Genomic DNA, 19595 nt, shown 5'->3' with positions numbered 1-19595 from the left:
GACACCACTGACGTTCATTAAGCCAGATGTATAGCTTCCTCGCAATAATGAATCAAAAATACTCGTCCGAAATCGAACCCACAGCGATGAGGGGCAAGTGGTTTGAAGTCAACAACCTTAACCAGCCCAGCCAGCTCCGGAAATAGTAAATAGTAATATTATGTATGAAATGAAACAAAGTTTTACAGCACTTTATGTTTGAAAACTTTTTTAATTTATTGCAATAAAGCCGGAATAAACTGACCTTCAATCTTTAGTGAAATTGAACCGCTTTGTAGACTACCTATTCCATTGGTAACGTAACAGATATATTTGCCGGTCATTTGGTACGTATTTTCTTTAAACGTTAACGTAGCGGTGGCATCTGTCTGAATGACGTCATAACTCTTAAGAAAAGTTGTATCCATGAATTGTTTGATCCTCTGAAAGTCATAATTATTCGGAACCCCTTCAGCCTGGCATTTTAATTTTTTCTCATTTTCTAGCCAGGTCAGTCGGACAGTTGGCGGATCTGAAACCAATAATATACATTTGTAATGGTGAAAATAATGAAACATATTTGCATTGTGAGAAAATGAAACTTATTAATATGGGGAGAAATGAAATATAAATAATAATCTTAACAAAATAACGAGTGTGAAATTATTAAATTGCCATGCAAAATAACCGTGAAAAACATGGTCTTGCAACTACATTGCCAGAAATCTAACATCGATGCTTGCATTTCGATTGTTTTATCCGATGGTAGTTGTATTTTACTAGTATATTATCTTATGAATGAAGGTTATTGATGTGTTTTTGTTTAATATGCTCTAAAATTTACTAATAACACTTTAGTATCTATTTGTGTGTCGAATCTGAGGCAGCCCTGATGTGACTTTTGCCCGTTCACGACGGTACAATGGTGAAAGCGCGATGACACAATGGTACGATGGTGAAAACGCGACTGTACGATGGTGAAAAACACGATGGTACGAACGTGAAACAACGATTGTATGATGGTGAAACAACGAAGTCATGATGGTAAAAACGCGATGTTACCATGGTGAAAATACGATGGTACGATGATAAAACTGCGATGGCATGATGAAGCAAATGCGATAGTATTTCACCATCGTGTCATCGCAGTATCGTGATTTCACCATCGTGTTATTGTTGTTTCATAATTGTGCCGTCGTGTTTCCATCATCGTACCATCGCGCTTTTCACCATTGTACCATCTTGCATAGCGGTTAAGGGAGAAAAAAATGTTACTTATGTTCAAACGGAACACCGTAATTGGACGATATTTGAACGGTACAATATCGTGATTCGTTTCGCATCTCGCCTGAGTCTCGCTTCTCGCTTCGCAACCCGTACGTCGACGCGAGACAAGAAATTATTCGAGGCCATAAACCGCTAAATAGTATTACCTTTATATTCTATATAAAACTGATATAAAATGAGAAAAGTAGGGGTCATGTATCTTCTAAGAAAAATTTCTAGCGCCACATTTGTTACTGTAAAATCACTTAAAAATCACACTGCTGTGACGTGGAAGAACCACCAATACTAAAATTAAAATTCACCATATCAAATACTACCTTTGCTTGCTTTTTTTTTACCAAAATGTCAAAATTATATCCATGATGAAATTTAAAAAGAAAACAGCTTAAAATAAGATGTCTATATATGGCCATGCAGTGTGAAAAAAATAGTGTCCAATAACCTGTCTGCCATTAAGCAACAAGGCCAGATGGCCTTTACCATCAGGCCTTTGAGAAGCACAGACTCGAAGCGATGCGCGATATTTTACCGAGAGACACGAAAAGCGAAATTTCGACAAAACATAAAGCGAGGCACCATATTGTACCGAGAAATTTTGTGGTACGGGATACTTCGACATTGCGAGATCTCGTGTTACAACATTGTGCCTCGCTTCGTGTCTCGTCGGAATGTCACGTCTTGCCCGATTCTGCGAGGCCAGATATTTCATAATTATAGCATTGCCCGGATTCTTTTATGAACTCATGCACGCTGTAAATGCATCTGAAAGCAGCAATTCTCGTAAAGATGGCGATATTTTTTAAACTTATTTCTGATGAAAAAAAAATACGTGTGGGATGGTCTCCTTATTTTCTTCCTTAGATCATTAGGGGATCTCTGTGGCCGAGTGATTTCAAAAAACCACTTACCCCTAACCGTTTTAGGTTCGATACTTACTTGGGGGTCGAACTATTCATGCGACAAAGCCCGTCCTAAGTCCAAATACGGAATACTTATCCGCGTGCGCACGTAAAAGTTATCGTGTGCGCACGCAATAACTATCACTTTACAACGTAATAGCTATCGCGTGCGCACGTTATAATATCGCGTGGTCACGTAATAGCTATCGCGTGTGCAAGTAATAAATAAGAAATGTCCCTTTTATACCACTGTAGATACTACCTTGTTGTTGCTTAGAATATTTCTTAAATCATTTATAAAACTTAAAACATCGGAAAGTAACGTGTCACAATTGATAACGATATAAATGAACTTTCTGCATATGTGTCTGGATTCTGGATACTGCACTGGTAGAAATTTCCATTGTGACATGCAGAACATGGATATTCTTTAAGTTAATATACATGTATGACACCTATGCAGAGGCAGGAAGTTTTTGATTGACCGGGTTTGACCTAAAACTGTATTATAAATACAATGTACAGAAAACACAAAACAATGGCTGGTAGCCGGTATACTGACGGGCATAATTATTACCTTTTTAGAATTTAATGGAAGATGGAAGAATATGAGACAAATGTGCTTCGATTGTCCTTTCTATTGTTTGTCGAACACATCTGTCTCATTTCCAATTTGTCGCAAAAGCACATCGGTCACACCTCTTGAGACAAATGTGCTCCGAGACAAATGTGCTTCTACAGAGCCTTATTCAAAATATCAGAGAGGGGCTGTTTTGAAAGTTTGCCTAAATTTTCTTAAACGAATACTGGTTAATCTTGTCAAAGATAAAATACTTTAACCGGGTAGTTTTGATTGCTCCGCACACACAGGCGCAGAGCTATTTTTTATTCAAGAACCCGATTTTGATCAATTAATCCCTTCGATTTACAGCTAAAAATAAATTCGGAACCACAATTTCGTTTCGATTTCTGTTATGTTTAGTCATATATTGGTTTCCCCTTCGGTGATTCGCAGCATGTCATATTAAGGAATGAGAACGGGAACAAGTTGCACACCTCAACCGCTGGGAAAGCAGTATAAAACACAAAACAAAATTTCCCTTCAATTTGGTAATTTATTTTTTACATGTGTATCTTCTAAGGGAAGTACTAATTGTCTTGTAGTATGCTATGGGTAACTTGTGCGCAAGACTGGTTACATGAATTCGTAAGCTATAAATAGATGACCTTAACAGTGTGAAATTCCGAAAATCTGTTTAAATATAATGTTTATTTTAGTAGCTTAAGTTTTGAGTCTGAAACTGTTCTAGAAAAGATATTTTAAAAAATAATTAGTCAGGCAAATAATTATACGGATCAGAAATTTATATTACAGATCAAATACAGCTAGATGTAAATTTATGTAAGGAAAAATAATGCGTAGTCTCCCTTCGCCATATGAGTGTATACGATTTATCTCCCTTTATTATATCATGATACCATTTGCCGCGGAACATGTAACGGACATTTTGAAAAATAAAGTCGATTTTGACTTATCAACATATGGATTTTATATTTCTTACCATGATTAGTTGTTGATATTTGTAGAAAATGAGTAGCATTATACGTGAAAAAGAAAATGTACATACATGTACTTTGATATTTCATTATCATCTTTAATTACTCACTGGTGACACAGCACTACTGTAATGTCACATTACAAGTCTTGTTTGTATGGAAATTACTTTCCTTACCAGGTAGGCATTACTGAAAGCATACTATTTATTTAATATCTGGCCCCTCTCTAATGGATAGTGCATACCATAAGTATAATTATGCAAATTTAAATTGAAATTGACCTGTGCATAGGAATGATTTGCATCTGTAATGAGCGCATTTATTTTTTTTATTTTTTTTATTATTTTTTTTTTTGTGCGGAGCTTTTCAATTGCTGCATTGCAGCAACATTTGTACTTATTTTATTAGACTTTGAAAATACTAGTATCAGGTACTATATGTGTTATTAAATTTTGCATTTTAACCAATAAATACCTATGATAATTATATTATTAAAACTAAACTTTTTTTCCATGAGGGATCTGAGAGATACTTAAAAGATATAAAAAAAAAAGAAAAAAAAGAGTTGACTCTTCTAGGGTTTGAACGCACGCTCCTCATTTCCAATGCAGTTGCCTGTAAGTCTAGTCTATCTAATTACTTTTCAAAGCAGAGAAGTACATTAGGGGGATCTTATCTTAATTTATATATGTCAGAAACTCAATGCATGACATGACATTGAAACGTGTAATGTTAACTTATTAAAAAAATCAATTTAAATAGACATGCAACTTACAATTTACAGTGATAGTCAGCGGTGCTGTTTTCGGTTCAGATTTATCGTTTGACGCTGAACAACTGTAACTTCCTGCGTCATCTTTCTGGATATCTTTATCTATTTTAAACAGTCGCGTCTGTGTTGATATAGGTGTGGATTCACGCAACTTTGTCCATTTAAAAGTGTTACATGGCGGGTAACAATTACTTGCCTTGCATGATACATCGTAACTGCTATACGTGACCCCTACTGTCACGTTGAGGTGAGGTCCTGCTGCTATGGAAACAGTGTCAGGTCCATCTTGAAAGAAAATGAATCAAATAAAGAAAAAAAAAGTTAGAAAATTTCAATACTAATTGTTGGGTATATATATAACTCTATTGAAACATATCAGGCCATTACACAATGTAAGAACGCCCAGTCTTACTTAACTTGCCAAAGACCATTTTATCTAAAACTGTTCTAATTTTAATTATTGATTTAAAAAATTTACGTTCCTCCATTTTTATTTCTGAATTAGGATTACTTTTAGTGTGACCTATTTTTATTTTTGCGGGTTTATCCTTGGTCTTCAATTTGTGTTTTTAGCTAACCTGTCACAAAGTAACACGGTGAGCTTTTGTGGTCGCTTTTCGTCCGGCGTCAGTCCGTCGGACATCCGTAAACTTTTACTTTAAACGATATTTCCTCATACACAACTGAGCCAATTTCCTCCAAACTTCACAGGAATGTTCCTTTGGTGGTCACCTTTAAAATTGTTCAACAAGTTTAATTTCATGCAGAACACTCTGATTGCCATTTCAACCAAAAGAAAAAAATTAAAATATCTTCTTTTAAAAACTCCAAAGAGCTAGAGCTTAGATATTTGGCAAGAAGCATTTTCTAGTGAGTGTCTATCAAGTTTGTTCAAATAAAAGTCCTAGAAATCAAAATTGGCCCCGTCCAAGGGGTTCATTGATATTCTGTATATGCATACAGTAAAAACTTTTTTTTTAAAAATTATCTTTTAAAAAAACAAAAAGAGCTAGAGCTTAGATATTAAGCATGAAATATCTTCTTATGGGTGTCTACCAGGTTTGTTAAAAATAAAATCCCTGGGATCAAAATTGGCCCTGCCCCGGGGGTCACCGATTTTCCAAATATGTATATATAATAAAAATTTTAAAAATCTTCTTTTTTAAAAACCCAAGGAGACAAAGCTTCGATATCAAGCGTTAAACATCTTTAAACAGATGTTTACCAAGTTTGTTCAAATAAAAGCCCTAGTGTCAAAATTGGCTCGTCCCGGGGTGTCATTGATTTTCCTTATATTATATAGTAAAAACTTAAAAATCTTCTTTTAAAAACCCATTGAGAAAGAGCTTAGATATTTGGCATGAAACATCCTGAAATGGGTTTCTACCAAGTTTGTTCAAATAAAAGCCCTGGGGTCAAAATTGGCCCCGTCCCATAGGGTCATTGATTTTCCAGTTAAAACAAAAATAAATTTTAACAAACCCAAAGAGCTAGAGCTTAGATTTTAGCATTTTCTAGTAGTTGACTGCCATTTTTGTTCAAATGAAAGGTCTGGGGTCAAAATTGGCTGCGCCATCGGAGGTCATTGCTTTTCCTTAAATGTATATAGTTAAAACTTAAAAAATCAAAAAAGTTAGATATTAAGCATGACAAATCTTCTTATTTTTGTCTACCAGTTTTGTTCAAATAAAAGCCATTGGGTCAAAATTGGTCCCGCCTAAGAGGGTTATTGATTTTCCTTGTATGTTTGTAGGAAAAAAAAACTTAAAAAACTTAAACTCCCTTTTGAGCTAGAGGTAAGATATTGAAAAATCTTCTAGGTGCCTACCAAGATTGTTCAAATAAAAGCCTTAGAGTCAAATTTGGCCCTGCCTAAGGAGGTCATTGATTTGTCTTATACGTACACATCCTTTGGGACTGTTGTTTTTCCTTAGATATAGCAAACAGTAATGTTTTTACACATGCACTATTTCAGAAACAAATATGAACTTTGTGATATTACTTTTGATTTAGATTTTATATCTGCTTTTGTTTATAGTTTACAATATTACTTGTTCCTTATCATTGAGAGTTTAATATTCAGGTGAGCGATTTCAGGGCCATCATCGCCTTCTTATTGGCATTTCATAATTGTCATGATTACTTTAACTTTGGCGGAAGATTTGCGCGTAAAAAAGCTTTCCGGAGAGTGGTGGTAATAAAAGAATAAAATAATAAAAGTAGGATATGTGCGTTTGTATTTCGTAAACAAGTAGTAAGCAGTAGCATTTGAATAAATTTAATAGTTCATGTCTTGTTTTATGTGACAGAAAAATAATATTTTGAAACTCATAAAATACATAAAATATGTAGCGCCGGAACCCGGAATCGTCGGAACAAATTCAGGAAGCAAGAGAGATTAGAACCAGTCGATAAAAATAGAATTGCTCTATACCTAGTTCGAAATAAATGAAGGACTGTAAGAAAGATAAGCTTACATTATAATTCATCAAAGAATGTATTTCACCAGCAATCGAATTTTTGTTCGTTCTAAGAACTGTTTGGAGTTAAATGTTGAAACTGTCAGAACATTCATGACTGGACAGTAAACTTAAAATCAATGCCACATAAATTTGCCATAAATTTAAGTAAAACAATGATTTGCTAATTCACTTTGGCCGAGATACGGTATTTGTAGGTCGTACGTTATTCCAATTTTTGAGATGAGAAGTAAACAATTAGTGGCATTGGTGGAACTTGTGGAATCGGAAGAATTTGATAGTTGAGAGCATACTGACTGTAAATGAGACTATATCCAAAATCGAAAATTATATTGATAAGCTAGACATTCAATCAGGTAAGGTTGCTCTAGCTATAGGTGATTCTGATGAGAAAGTATTTAAAGGGATTTGTAATTGCTAAACGAGGCTTTGAAAAAAATCGGTACGCTAAAAAGTTACAGATACACTTAAACAAAAACAAATAAGTAATAGGAAGAACATCGAAACATGAGGCAATCTGATTTGTACGAAATAAATCAGATTGCCGAGTATTTGATTTTCTTTCTTTTTTGTATCAAAGGCAAAAATAAAACACGTTCCCTATCACAATATGAAACCCCGAATAAAAAATAACCAATTAACGAGCATCTGAATCCCTTTCTCTGTCCTCACATTACGTAAACCCCAGAAAAAATGAGCCAATCAATGGGTATGCTTTGGAGTGCGGATACATGCACCTGACTAAAAGGTCAAAGTTACCTGATCACTCAGCGATAATCACTCAATTTTATGCTGCACATTCAGAAAATGTGGGTCAGCAGTCGTCTGCTGGTCAGGAGATTAAGTGACAGCGTTTTAAAGGACGATTTTATGTTAAGTGATTTAGCGAGGATGGCAATTATTGACTGTATATCGAGAAACATCGGTTAACATGGACAGCATTTATAAACATTTTTTGTAGAATGGTATTTGAAGAAATGAACAGAATAACTCCTGAACAAAACTATATTATCAAAGACAAAATAAAGAAAATTCGAAAGCCATATTGGAATGAAACTGTCAGAACTATGGAAAGTATAAAAACAAAAAGAACGTTAGTTTCTGAATTGTGACATTGTAAAATCTACATTACGACACGTGAATATATTACACCAAGAGAGGAGTTTGATAAATCATAACGTCAGGCTAAACGGCATACAGGAAATCAAAGTCGGGGGAAATTGAAACAATGACAACAAATAATTCATCCTAATGAATTCATGGAAAAAAAACAAGATACCCAAGAAGCGGCAAATTGATTCCATTGGAAATTATCAATGATGAAACGTGATAAAAGTGAGATTCTGAATAGATTGAAACATGACTTTGAATGTTTATACAATGACACAGATACTAGTAACTTCAACAGTGAGCATTATAATCAAACAAGAAAACATAAGTCAAATGATAATATTAGTGATCCATTATACAGTTAAACTGTAACACGTGCCGGAAGTATCACGTTGACGGTAATTAGTGAAGTGGTTATGAAAGCTGAATGGCTACGGCGAGATTCCGTATTTTGCTCTAATTTCCATTTTGAAAGAACTAACTGAAAGTTGATCCTTGATACTGGCATAATACCATTTAAAGGAGGAAATCACGTTGACCCATTTTTAAAGATCCAATGTCAGATCCCAATGTACTATTTCATTATAGAGGATTCATTTTATTGTCCTTCTACACGTGTCTAGTAAATAAACGGTTGACAAAAAAAATATCGAATAAAATGACAAACTGGAAGATGAGCAAAACTGGTTTAGACGCAATCGTTCTTTTGATGAGCCTGTCTTTTCGTAAAACGATATAATTCGTCACAATAATGGGGTATTTGTGTCCTTTTTGACTTACGCAAATGTTTTGATATGCTGTTATACAAATTGCCACTAAAATTTATGGAATTGATGGGCACCTGTGCACAACCATTTTAGTTATTAATATATTTTATTGCATCAAATACATGTCAAATATTATACAAATGATGAGTAAATAACAAAAAGCAGACGGGTGGGGCAACAAGTTCTAGCAACATTAGATTAAGCCCTTCCAAGATTATAGAAAAATACTTTAAGGGCAATAATGAATACTTATATCGTCATAATAAATTTTTGAACGGATTCAAAAAATGACTACGTTATCTTCATGTTCTAAATTTTCACGACCAAACAGTAATGTGTCTGTGTTTAATGGATGATAAAATCAGGTTTCTCGTTGAATTATTCGTTGTTCGACGTAACCATTTGTAAAAGAAATGTTTGGCATCTTCAATCACAATATCACATTGACACAAAAGACTTCGTGCACATGTTTATTATATTGCAATTATTTCCTAAAACGTGTATGCAGTATTGATAAGTATCTTTGGCCATGGAGAAAATGCTTTAGAACCATTGGTGCTTTAAAAATGTTTTCAAGTCTAGATTTAAAGATGTTGAGTGTTGGAGAATTTCGTATATCGGGGTCGAGATCAATATCTTTGTAATGAAGTTCAGAGTTAAAATGGTACCTCAGGAGATCTATATTCTTTTCTGCGGGTGGGGTATGGTGAATTGGCATGATCAGCTTGAGGTCCCTCAGATGAACTAATTATTTCATTAATATGACGTTTCTTGTTGAAACCTGGAGTTGCAGATTCATTATTTTTAGCAGCCATCACAACTAGCTACCCGCCGTTGATTGTTAGCAAGCTTTATAGGACTGTTTTTCACAAACAAAGAAAAAATGGCGCGCGCACAATCAGCAGATAACTGTTTGAAAATGACAACTTTAATTCAAAAGTAGTCTACACGAAATATTGCAAATAAATCGCTTTAGTAATTATTATACCGAGTAATATTTAATAAAACAGCATTGCTTCACATATCGAATTTTATTCGACACGCAAATATCAGCTCATCATTGACGCCATTGACACAGCCATTTAGATTATTTATCAGAGATCTACTGCAAGTGTGCGTACAATAAGTTAACAGACTGTTTTACATGTACTATTGGAGTAAAACAGGGAGATTTGGTTTAACTGACATTATTCTCCATTTTCGCAAATGATCTAGTGAATGAGGTCTATGACCTTGACTTTGGGTTTAACGTAGATGGAAGAAAACTTTCGATGCCACTTTATGCAGATGGTAAAGTGCTTATCGCAAAATCTGAAGGGGGTCTCAAACGTATTCTCGTCAAAGTGTTTGATTGGTGTAGACGGTGGCGAGTACTTATTCGAAATGTGTTCACTTACGGAAAGAACGATACCGACAAATCAAAGACGATGGATTAACATGATATGAATACGGAACAATGTAATCATAATGGACGAAAATATAACCACAAACATGGATTACCACAATTGTCATAATCATTGGTGTTGTGAAAATAAGGAAAAATAGGCCTGATTGAAAAATGTAACAATCGCACACCAGTGAATTTAATAAACGCTCAATCGGCTATTAAAGTCAGAGTGGAGTGAGAAATTGACTCATTTTTTTAAACTAAGAACATATAGACTTTTCAAAAGTTGAGCAAGAATCATACCTAAAACGAAACCTAAAACGAAACGAACGTCCTCTACTGGCACAATTGCAAGAAACGGGAAGATATGTCGGTGAATTACCAGAACAGAGACTATGCACATTGACATTCAGAACATGCATTCATTACAGAGGAGAAATATAAACAGCTTTTCAAATATCGAACGGGAGTATTTCGAAACACCAGATCATTTCAGAAACAGTATAGACATACGACTCTTATTTGTTTTTACTTTCGACATACAGCAGTTAGATACATGTAGTGTCAATATTTTACTATGGGGATGTCACGATTGATATACAGTTTACAATTATGTTTACTCCAAGAGTGACCTGTTTTTATTTTGGAGAGATTATTTCCTTGATTTTCATATTGTGTGCGCGCGCGCGTGTGTGTGTGTGTGCGTGCGTGCGTGCGTGCGTGTGTTGTTCGTTTGATAAAAATATCATACTTTTGTAGACTGAGCGGTAAATTTTCATAAAAAGAAAATATTTGCTGAGAGCGAAGGAAATTAAAAAATAAGTGAAATAATAGTTAGATACGTGCATTTTGGATTGGGGGGGATTGAAAAAATTAAAAATGTGTTTTTTATGTTCTATTGGCGAAAAAAAAGTTTGAAACTGTTGGACCGAAATCACTTCAGCTAAGATGGTTTAGAAACTGGTCATTTTTAATGTTCATCACCTTGTTCAACTACCCTGTTATGTGACTTGCAGCATAAAGAACGATTTGCAATTAATGTTAACAAATATTCCTTTCAAAACTAAAGTATTTTATACTTACAAAATACAACAAATGATGTCTTGGCTTCTTTTCTGTTATTATCTCCCGAATCAGTCACAACGCAAGTATAACTTTTGTTACTGTAGTTTCTGTTTACTTTGTCAAGTAAAAGATTCGGCTGGCTGGTGATGGACGGTAAATAAGGTCCATTCCATTTGAAGGTACACGTGCTATTGTTACACGTAGCCACACATTTTAGTGTAATGGACTTTCCTTCAACTACACTGTCATCTCCGTTGATACTTACTGACGTCACAATGCCTATTTGATACAAATAAACATAACAAATTACTAGAGTAGCATATATATTGCTTGGTAGCATTGACCTGAGACTGATTAATTTTCGTGATGTTTTTTCGTTAGTTTCCGTAATTTATTATGATTAGCGCTAATGGTTGGGGACCATCAACCGGACACTTTTTGAACATTTTCCAAACAGATTTTATAATTTTAAAGCTAGAGATCTGAAAATTTAACACAGTACAGCTAGGTTCTTCTCATAACTAACGAACTAGTTTGTTTAGTTATGATTATGTTGATACTTATATCTGAGGCCTGTCAATTAACTAAATTGTCCACACTACAGTACCATGTGTCCGAACAGATATGTAATTATGCTGATTTAATTCAGATAGAAGCTTTGGTGTTTTCTATTTTTATTTTATATATGATATACAATATTTCAGCAACAAATGCTAATGTTTCGGATATTCTGTTGTTTTCTCTGCAAATGATTATAGCTAGTAAAAGAGGTCAGGTATAATCACTCTGGAAATCCAAATTTTCAACGTCAACGTTCTTGAAATAGACATTTAAATATTAATTTTTACATAAATTAAAATAAATTTAATTACTTATGTATCGAAGAAATATACATTATTTTATTGTTGATTAAAAAGTGACTGATATATTGATAACCACTGAACAAAGAGATAAAACTAAATCAGGCATTTTCGAGACAATCCGGGTTTGGTGGTTATCCAAAACCAGTAGGATTTTAATGATAGTATAGATCTTGATACATTAATCAATAAATATTGCTCGATGGCTTAGTGGTAAAAAACCACGTACTTACAAGTTCGAATCTTGAATATTTTTTTTGCAGTTTTTTTTGCAGTTTTCATAAACTAATTTTTTATTTATGTCAATTAAATGAAACATGCGTTTAAATGAAACATGCGTTGATGAATTGTTTCATTTCTATCATTTTTTTTCCATTTTTTAATATTGATAAATAGATCTACATAATTTTTGTTATTTCATTAATTTAGTATGTAAAGTCGTACAATGCGTGACTCGCGGGCATGAAACAAAGTTTGAAGTTTTCCAAAATATAATAATAAATCATACAAATAAACATAATAAAAAATTATTTGATTCGAATCTATTACAATCTTTAATTTGAAAAGCCTTGCATCTTGTCACCGAGGAGAGTACGGCAAGTGTAATTAAGTTATCTATAACCGCTGTACCACGCGTTAACATCCGTATGGCTTACTTCGGAATCCAATAATTACCGACAAAATGTCATTGAATATTCAAACATCTCAAGTCAATATTGCCGATTAATAAATAATGCATTACAATCATAAATGTGGTAAAATGTTTATCGTCTGCTTTTAAATCTTGTGTGATCAACTCAGGTCCTAGTTTAGGGTGTGAATATAGGGCGCCGATTTCTAAATTTTTACGTTAGACAAATTTTTTTTAAGGCATTGCCATTTCAAAAATAAAACGTGCCGGAAGACCTGTTAAACAAATTTTTGATAAGATCGCTTTGTGTCCCATTGCTGTAAATTTGTTGTGTGTTTCATCTATGATAAAGCATTATTGTTTGATGTTTTGAAATATCAGGAATTGAGGAGATTTGGTATGTTGAAGTACAACAGCCGGACATAAATGTAAGAAACATGACATGATAAGTGTTAGGAAATGTGTTACTACCGGTCATAACTATTTCATCTTAACGGTACATTGTATTCATTTAAGTACGCAGACACTTTTAAGTATTGATTTAAAATATTGTCCAAATTTTTACTTCCTTTTCTTGTTTACCTAAACTTAGACTTTCCTCAAAGTGAAAGAAAAGTGTAAACTTATCAACACATTTAAATATCTTGCGTTTACAAGAAAAAAGAAACAACGTGACCATACTGTTTTAGAGACCATAAGGCCAGTTATGTCTCGAAAACGATTTTATTTTATTCCACAAAAGCTTTAAATGTTGGTGTGCTTTTATAGTATCCAATAAGTTACTCATTGGTAAATTACCTGAAGCATCTTTTTCATATGTTGTTTGTTGGCAATAAGAACAATTATAGTAAATCAATATTTTCTTTGGAAGTCAAAATACTACTTTTGCTACTTTTATGACAAATTATTTCACATTTATCGCTACTTTCTTTATGTTACAAGTATCTAATATTATCTATTTAAAAATTATGAAATTCATGTCTGTAGAAGTATATTTGTTTCTGGGACATATTGTTCCTTTAACTTTCATAATTAAAAAACAATTTTAACCATGCACATGTTTCTGAAATAAATCCGTTATAGGTGAATAAGATCTTACTAGTTGTTTTCTGTTGATTTCGAGAAATATAAATAAAACCTGAAACCTGCACATAACGATATCTGAATATGAAGACGTTCGTGCAATGCATTTAATAAAGGTTAAAAATAATTGTTTGTTTAAAATAAATTAAAAATCTCACTGAATTAACTGTGCTCTGTAGGAGCACATTTGTCTCGGAGCACATTTGTTTCACGAGGTGTGACTGATGTGCTCGTAAACATTCATATTTGCGAGACACAGATTTTTTCGACCCGCAATAGAAAGGACACTCGAAGCACATTTGTCTCACATTCTTCCATAAAATTCTAAAAAAGTAAATAATTATGCCCGTCCGTATACAGGCTTCCAGCCATTGTTCTGTGTTTTCTGTATTTATAATGCAGTTTTAGGTCATTTCCGGTTAGTCAAAAACTTCCTGCCTCTGCATAGGTGTCATATATTAACTAAAGGAATACCCCTGTTCTGCATGTCACAATGAAAATTTCTACCAGTGCAGAACACATATGCAGCGAGTCCATTCTTATCGTTGTCAATTGTGACGCGTTTCATTCCGGCAAATGATTTAAGTTAGACCATTGCTAATGCATTGCCTCCACTTTGAAGAGTATTCAAATAGGCTAGAATCACTTGTCAACTACATTGAAATTGAGGGGCGTGGATTCAAACCCCAGAAGAGGCAATTTTATTTTTCTTTCTTTTTTTCTTTTTAACATTATTTATGTTTCTCTCAGATCCCTTATGGAAGAAAAAAGTGTTTGATTCTAATTATATAATTATTACAGGTATTTATTTGCTAATTAATGCAAAATTTAATAGCAAATATAATATAAATATAAATATTTTCAAGTTTAATAAAATAAAACCTATACGGTTAAAGTATTTTATATTTCGAATGATCAAACAATATACTTTTAAAAAAAATTAGCCAAACTTTGAAAACATCCCTTCATTGTGGTATTTTTAGGGATATTTTGAATAAGGCTTATTATATAGGGAAATGGTCAAATAAGTGTTTAAAATTGGTTGGGTAGGGTTACATTTTTACATGTACACGCGATACAATTACGTGTGCACGCGATAGCTTTTACGTTTTTAGGGGATAGTTATAACGTGCGCACGCGGATAGGTATTCCGCATTTGGACCCTGGAGGGATTCCTCGCATGAACAGTTCGACGCACCGAGTTAGTGATGGACCTAAGCGGTAACGAACAAATGTTGTTTTTTTTGAAATCACAATCACAACGGAGGCCCCTGAATGATATAAGGAAGAAAATGAGAAGACCGCCCCAAACGTTTTTTTTTTGTTTTCATTAGAAATATATATAAGAAATATCACCATTTACCGCAAATTGCTGCTTTCAGATTCGCCATTGAAAACACTAACAACGAGCATGAGTTCCTAAAAGAATCCGGGTAATGCCATAATTATGGAATATCGGGCCTCCCAGAATCGGGAGAATAGCGAACTTCCGACGAGACGCAAAGGGAGGCACGATATTGTAACACGAGATCTCGCAATGTCAAAGCATCCCGTCCCACGATATTTCACGGTAGAATATCGTGCCTTGCTTCATGTTTTGCCGGAATTTCTCTTTTCGTGTCTCTCGGTAAAAAATATCGCGCATTGCTGCGTGTCTTTGCTTCTCAAAGACTATGGTAAGGAAACCAGCGCGGGAGTCATCTGGCCTTGTCACGTAATGGCGACACAAATTTTTCACTCTGCATGGTCATAGACGTCTAAATTTGTTTTCTGTTTAATGGATATGCTTTTGACATTTTAATAGAAAAATTGCGAGCAAAGGTTTTATTCGATACAGTGAATTTCAATTTTAGTATTGTAGGTTCTTCCACGTCACAGCAGTGTGATTTTTTAAGTGATTTTACAGTAACAAATGTGACGCTTGAAATTTTTCTTAGAAGATACATGACCCCTACTTTTCTCATCATTTTATTTCAGTTTTAGCATAACTTTTTAAAATGAGATAAGTTTTTGTTCTCTAAAATGGGTCTAGTTATGTTTTGTAGCTCTTTGAAAAATGTAGAATATAAAGGGAATACTATTTAGCGGTATATGGCCTCGAAGGATTTTCTTGTCTCGCGTCGACGTACGAGATGCAAAACGAGACGGGAGATTCCTGCGAGATTCGAAACGAGTCGCGATATTGTTTCGTTCAAATATCGCCCGATTTCGGTGATCCGTTTTGACATAAGTAACACATTTTGTCTCCCTGAACCGCTATGCACGATGGTACAATGGTGAAAGCGTGATGATACGATGGTACGATGATAAAAGCACGATGGCACGATTATGAAACAACGATAGCAGAATGATGAAATCACGCTGATGCAATGACACAATGGTGAAAATAATATTGCGTTTTCATCATCATGCCATCGCAGTTTCATCATCGTACCATCGTATTTTCATCATCGTGACATCGTGTTTTCACCATCGTTGTTTCACCATCGTACATTCGTTGTTTCATGTTCGTATCATCGTGTTTTCACCATCGGACCATCGTGTTTTCATCATCGCACCATCGCGCTTTCACCATTTTACCATCGTGAACGTGATTCCGTATGTTTCAGTGTACGCCGTCAGGTTTAGCCAATCAAATTCAGGTTTAGCCAATCAAATTTCTTGAATTAGAGATATTAGAATTAATAGTTCCACTGTAGGTTTTATGTTTAAGATTTCATAAAAAAGCAGTAGCAAACCTATTGATAATTACATTTGACATGAGGTAAAACGGCAAAAACATTTCTGCCTTGGGAAAATATGTTGCAAATAATTCATAAAAAATGACGAGACAAATGTGCTTTCTTGTCCCTTAAAAACATGAGACAAATGTGTTTTCTTGTCCCTTAAAAAAACTTGATCGGAGCACATTTGTCACACAATTGACTATTTATTGGTAGACATTTGAGGTCCCATTTGTCTGAAGTAGGACACATGCGACCTAACCGGTCTTACATAAGACACATGTGCTCCGAGACAAATGTTTCCTACAATGCTCTTTGTAATATCGCACTTTGGGGTCAAACGCACTTTGGGGTCCAACCCCAAACTGCGGTAAACTTCACAGCGTACTTTGTGGTCAAACGCATTTTGGGGTGAAAATTGAGAAATTGACCCCAAAGGGCGTTGATATGCTACATATTAACGCACTTTGGGTACCAGTGTTCTGAAGGTGTCAAATGAGTTCTGCTTAAATACTGACTTATTTTCGATCTGCGACATTGAAATATTTGAGGTGGAGTTCAAGATGATGGTCGATACTTATATACATCAATCTTTCTAAGTGTCATTTAATTTCTGGTGTAGCAGTAATAAAAGTATGTCAGTGATGCTTAAGTGGTAAGTGTTTTATTAATTTTACCACTTGAAATATCAAAAATTTGCGGCCATATAACAAACAATTATAGTACTTAATCTGTGAATGTATTCCTACACATTCGAAAAACATCCTGTTCTGTCATCCATTTACTAGATAACTTTTGTTGCCATATTGAACCCCATATTAAATATGATGGGACGTAATAAAATGCAAATAATGTCACCTAACTGCATTTTATTTTCTGTCTAAGTGACTGTAACAAGTAAGTCAGACAAATTGAATAAAGTTGCGGGACGGTTACATCAAGCCTTTTTCACATCAGTTAGTTCCGTACAGTAAATTTTGATTTTCATCTCGAAAACCCTCATGATTTCTACTGAATCAAACTAAACTTACATGTTTTTTGTGGTATTTTTCAGATTGATTTTGAAAAACGTATCTGTTTGATGTACCACCAAGACCGCTGCCATTTTTAATTGAGACGAGCTGTCGTTTTCCGAAAATTATAAAATATTTGTAAATATATGTAATTGAAAATAATTCCTGCCATTATTGGACGTGAATTTCATCCAAATATACACTTATGATATGGTATCCGTTTTAGAAGCCATGTAGGAGCACATTTGTCTCGAAGCACATTTGTCTTACGTAAGACCGACGCGGTCGCATTTGTCCCACGTGAGACAATTGGGACCTCAAATGTCTACACCAAAAAACTCATTTGTGTGACAAACGTGCTCCGATCAAGTTTTTTAAGGGACCAGAAAGCACATTTGTCTCATGATTTTTAAGGGACAAGAAAGCACATTTTTCTCATTCAGATTTTTTTTTTCGAGGTTCGCCGTTTTACCTTATGTCAAATGTAACCAACAATAGGTTTGCAAATGTTTTTATTATGAAATCTTAAACCTAAAAACTACAGTGAAACTATCAATTATAATATCTCTAATTCAAGAAATTTGATTGGCTAAATCTGAAGGCGAGCACTGAAACATACGGAATCCTGTTCACGATGGTACAATGGTAAAAAAAGCGATGACACAATGGCAAAATGATGAAAACGCGATGGTACGATGGTGAAAATGCGATGGTACGATGGTGAAAACACGATGATACAAACTTGAAACAACGATTGTACGATGGTCAAACAGCGATGGCACGATGATGAAAACGTGATAGCACGACGGTGAAAATGCGATGATACAATGATGAAACTGCACTGGCATTATGTTGAAAACACGATAATATTTTCAACATCGTGTCATCGCATCATTGTGATTTCAGCATCTTGCCATCATTGTTTCATCATCATGCCGTCGTATTTTCATCATCGTACCTTCGCGCTTGAAATCACCATTGTACCATCGTGCATATCGGTTTTAGGGAGACAAAATGTTACGGATCACCGTAATCGGGCGATATTTGAACGATACAATATCGCGACTCGTTTCGCATCTCGCCTGAATCTCACGTCTCGCTTCGCATATCGTACGTCGACGCGAAATATACCACTAAATAGTATTCCCTTTATATTCTATATAAAACAAATCCTTATCTCATTTTAAAGAGTTATGATAAAACTGATATAAAATGATGAAAGAAAAATTTCTAGCGTCATATTTGTTACTGTAAAATCACTTAAGAATTACACTGCTGTGACGTGAAAGAAGAACCACCATAACTAAAATTGAAATTCACTTAATGACAACCTTTGCTCGCATTTTTTCTACCGAAATGTCAAAAACCTTTCCATGATGAAATTTAAACAGAAAATAGCTTGACGTGTCTATAGCCATGCAGTGTAGAAAAAAGTGTCAATATCCTGTCCGCCATTAGGCGACAAGCCCAGATGGCTCCCGCGCTAGTTCCTTTGTCATAGTCAGGCATTTGAGAAGCACATGCACGAAGCGATGCGCGAGAGACAAGAAAAGCGACATTCCGGCAAAACATGAAGCGAGCCGTGAAATTTCGTGGTACAGGATACTTCGACATTGCGAGATCTCGTGTAACAGTATCGTGCCTCGCTTCTGGTCTCGTCGGAATGTCGCGTCTCGCCCGATTCTGCGATGTCCGATATTCCATAATTTTGGCATTAACGGATTCTTTTAAGAACTCATGCACGTTGTAAGTGCTTTTCAATGGCGGATCTGAACTGAAAATGGTGATTTTTTTATATGTTTCTGATGAAAACAAAAAACGTGTGGGATGGTCATCTCATTTTCTGCCTTAGATCATTTAGGGGTCTCCGTGGCCTGGTGATTTCAAAAAAACTACTTGCCCCTAACCGCTGTAGGTTTGACACTCATTCGGAGCTATTCATGCGAGGAAGCCCGTCCAGGTCCAAATGCAGAATACCTATC

General features: G+C 34.8%; 1 protein-coding gene across 4 annotated transcripts in view; it reads right to left on the bottom strand.

Annotated features, from left to right (window-relative positions):
• The window catches only part of LOC132726781 (protein turtle homolog B-like), a 38521-nt gene that overhangs the window by 14904 nt on the left and 4022 nt on the right, over positions 1-19595 (bottom strand). For all 4 annotated transcript variants that reach the window (XM_060712154.1, XM_060712145.1, XM_060712160.1 and 1 more), the window contains exons 2-4: positions 11322-11582; positions 4498-4779; positions 245-511 (exon numbers count right to left, since the gene is read on the bottom strand). In XM_060712154.1, the coding sequence (XP_060568137.1) occupies positions 245-511; positions 4498-4779; positions 11322-11582 (810 nt within the window). The remainder of the gene's footprint in view (positions 1-244; positions 512-4497; positions 4780-11321; positions 11583-19595) is intronic.

The sequence above is a fragment of the Ruditapes philippinarum genome, unplaced genomic scaffold (assembly GCF_026571515.1).
Source record: "Ruditapes philippinarum isolate M1 unplaced genomic scaffold, ASM2657151v2 ctg868_1_1_1_1, whole genome shotgun sequence".
NCBI classification, from domain to species: domain Eukaryota; kingdom Metazoa; phylum Mollusca; class Bivalvia; order Venerida; family Veneridae; genus Ruditapes; species Ruditapes philippinarum.
The sequence above is the reverse complement of the archived record's forward strand: the minus strand, read 5'-3'. Positions and strand labels throughout refer to the sequence as shown.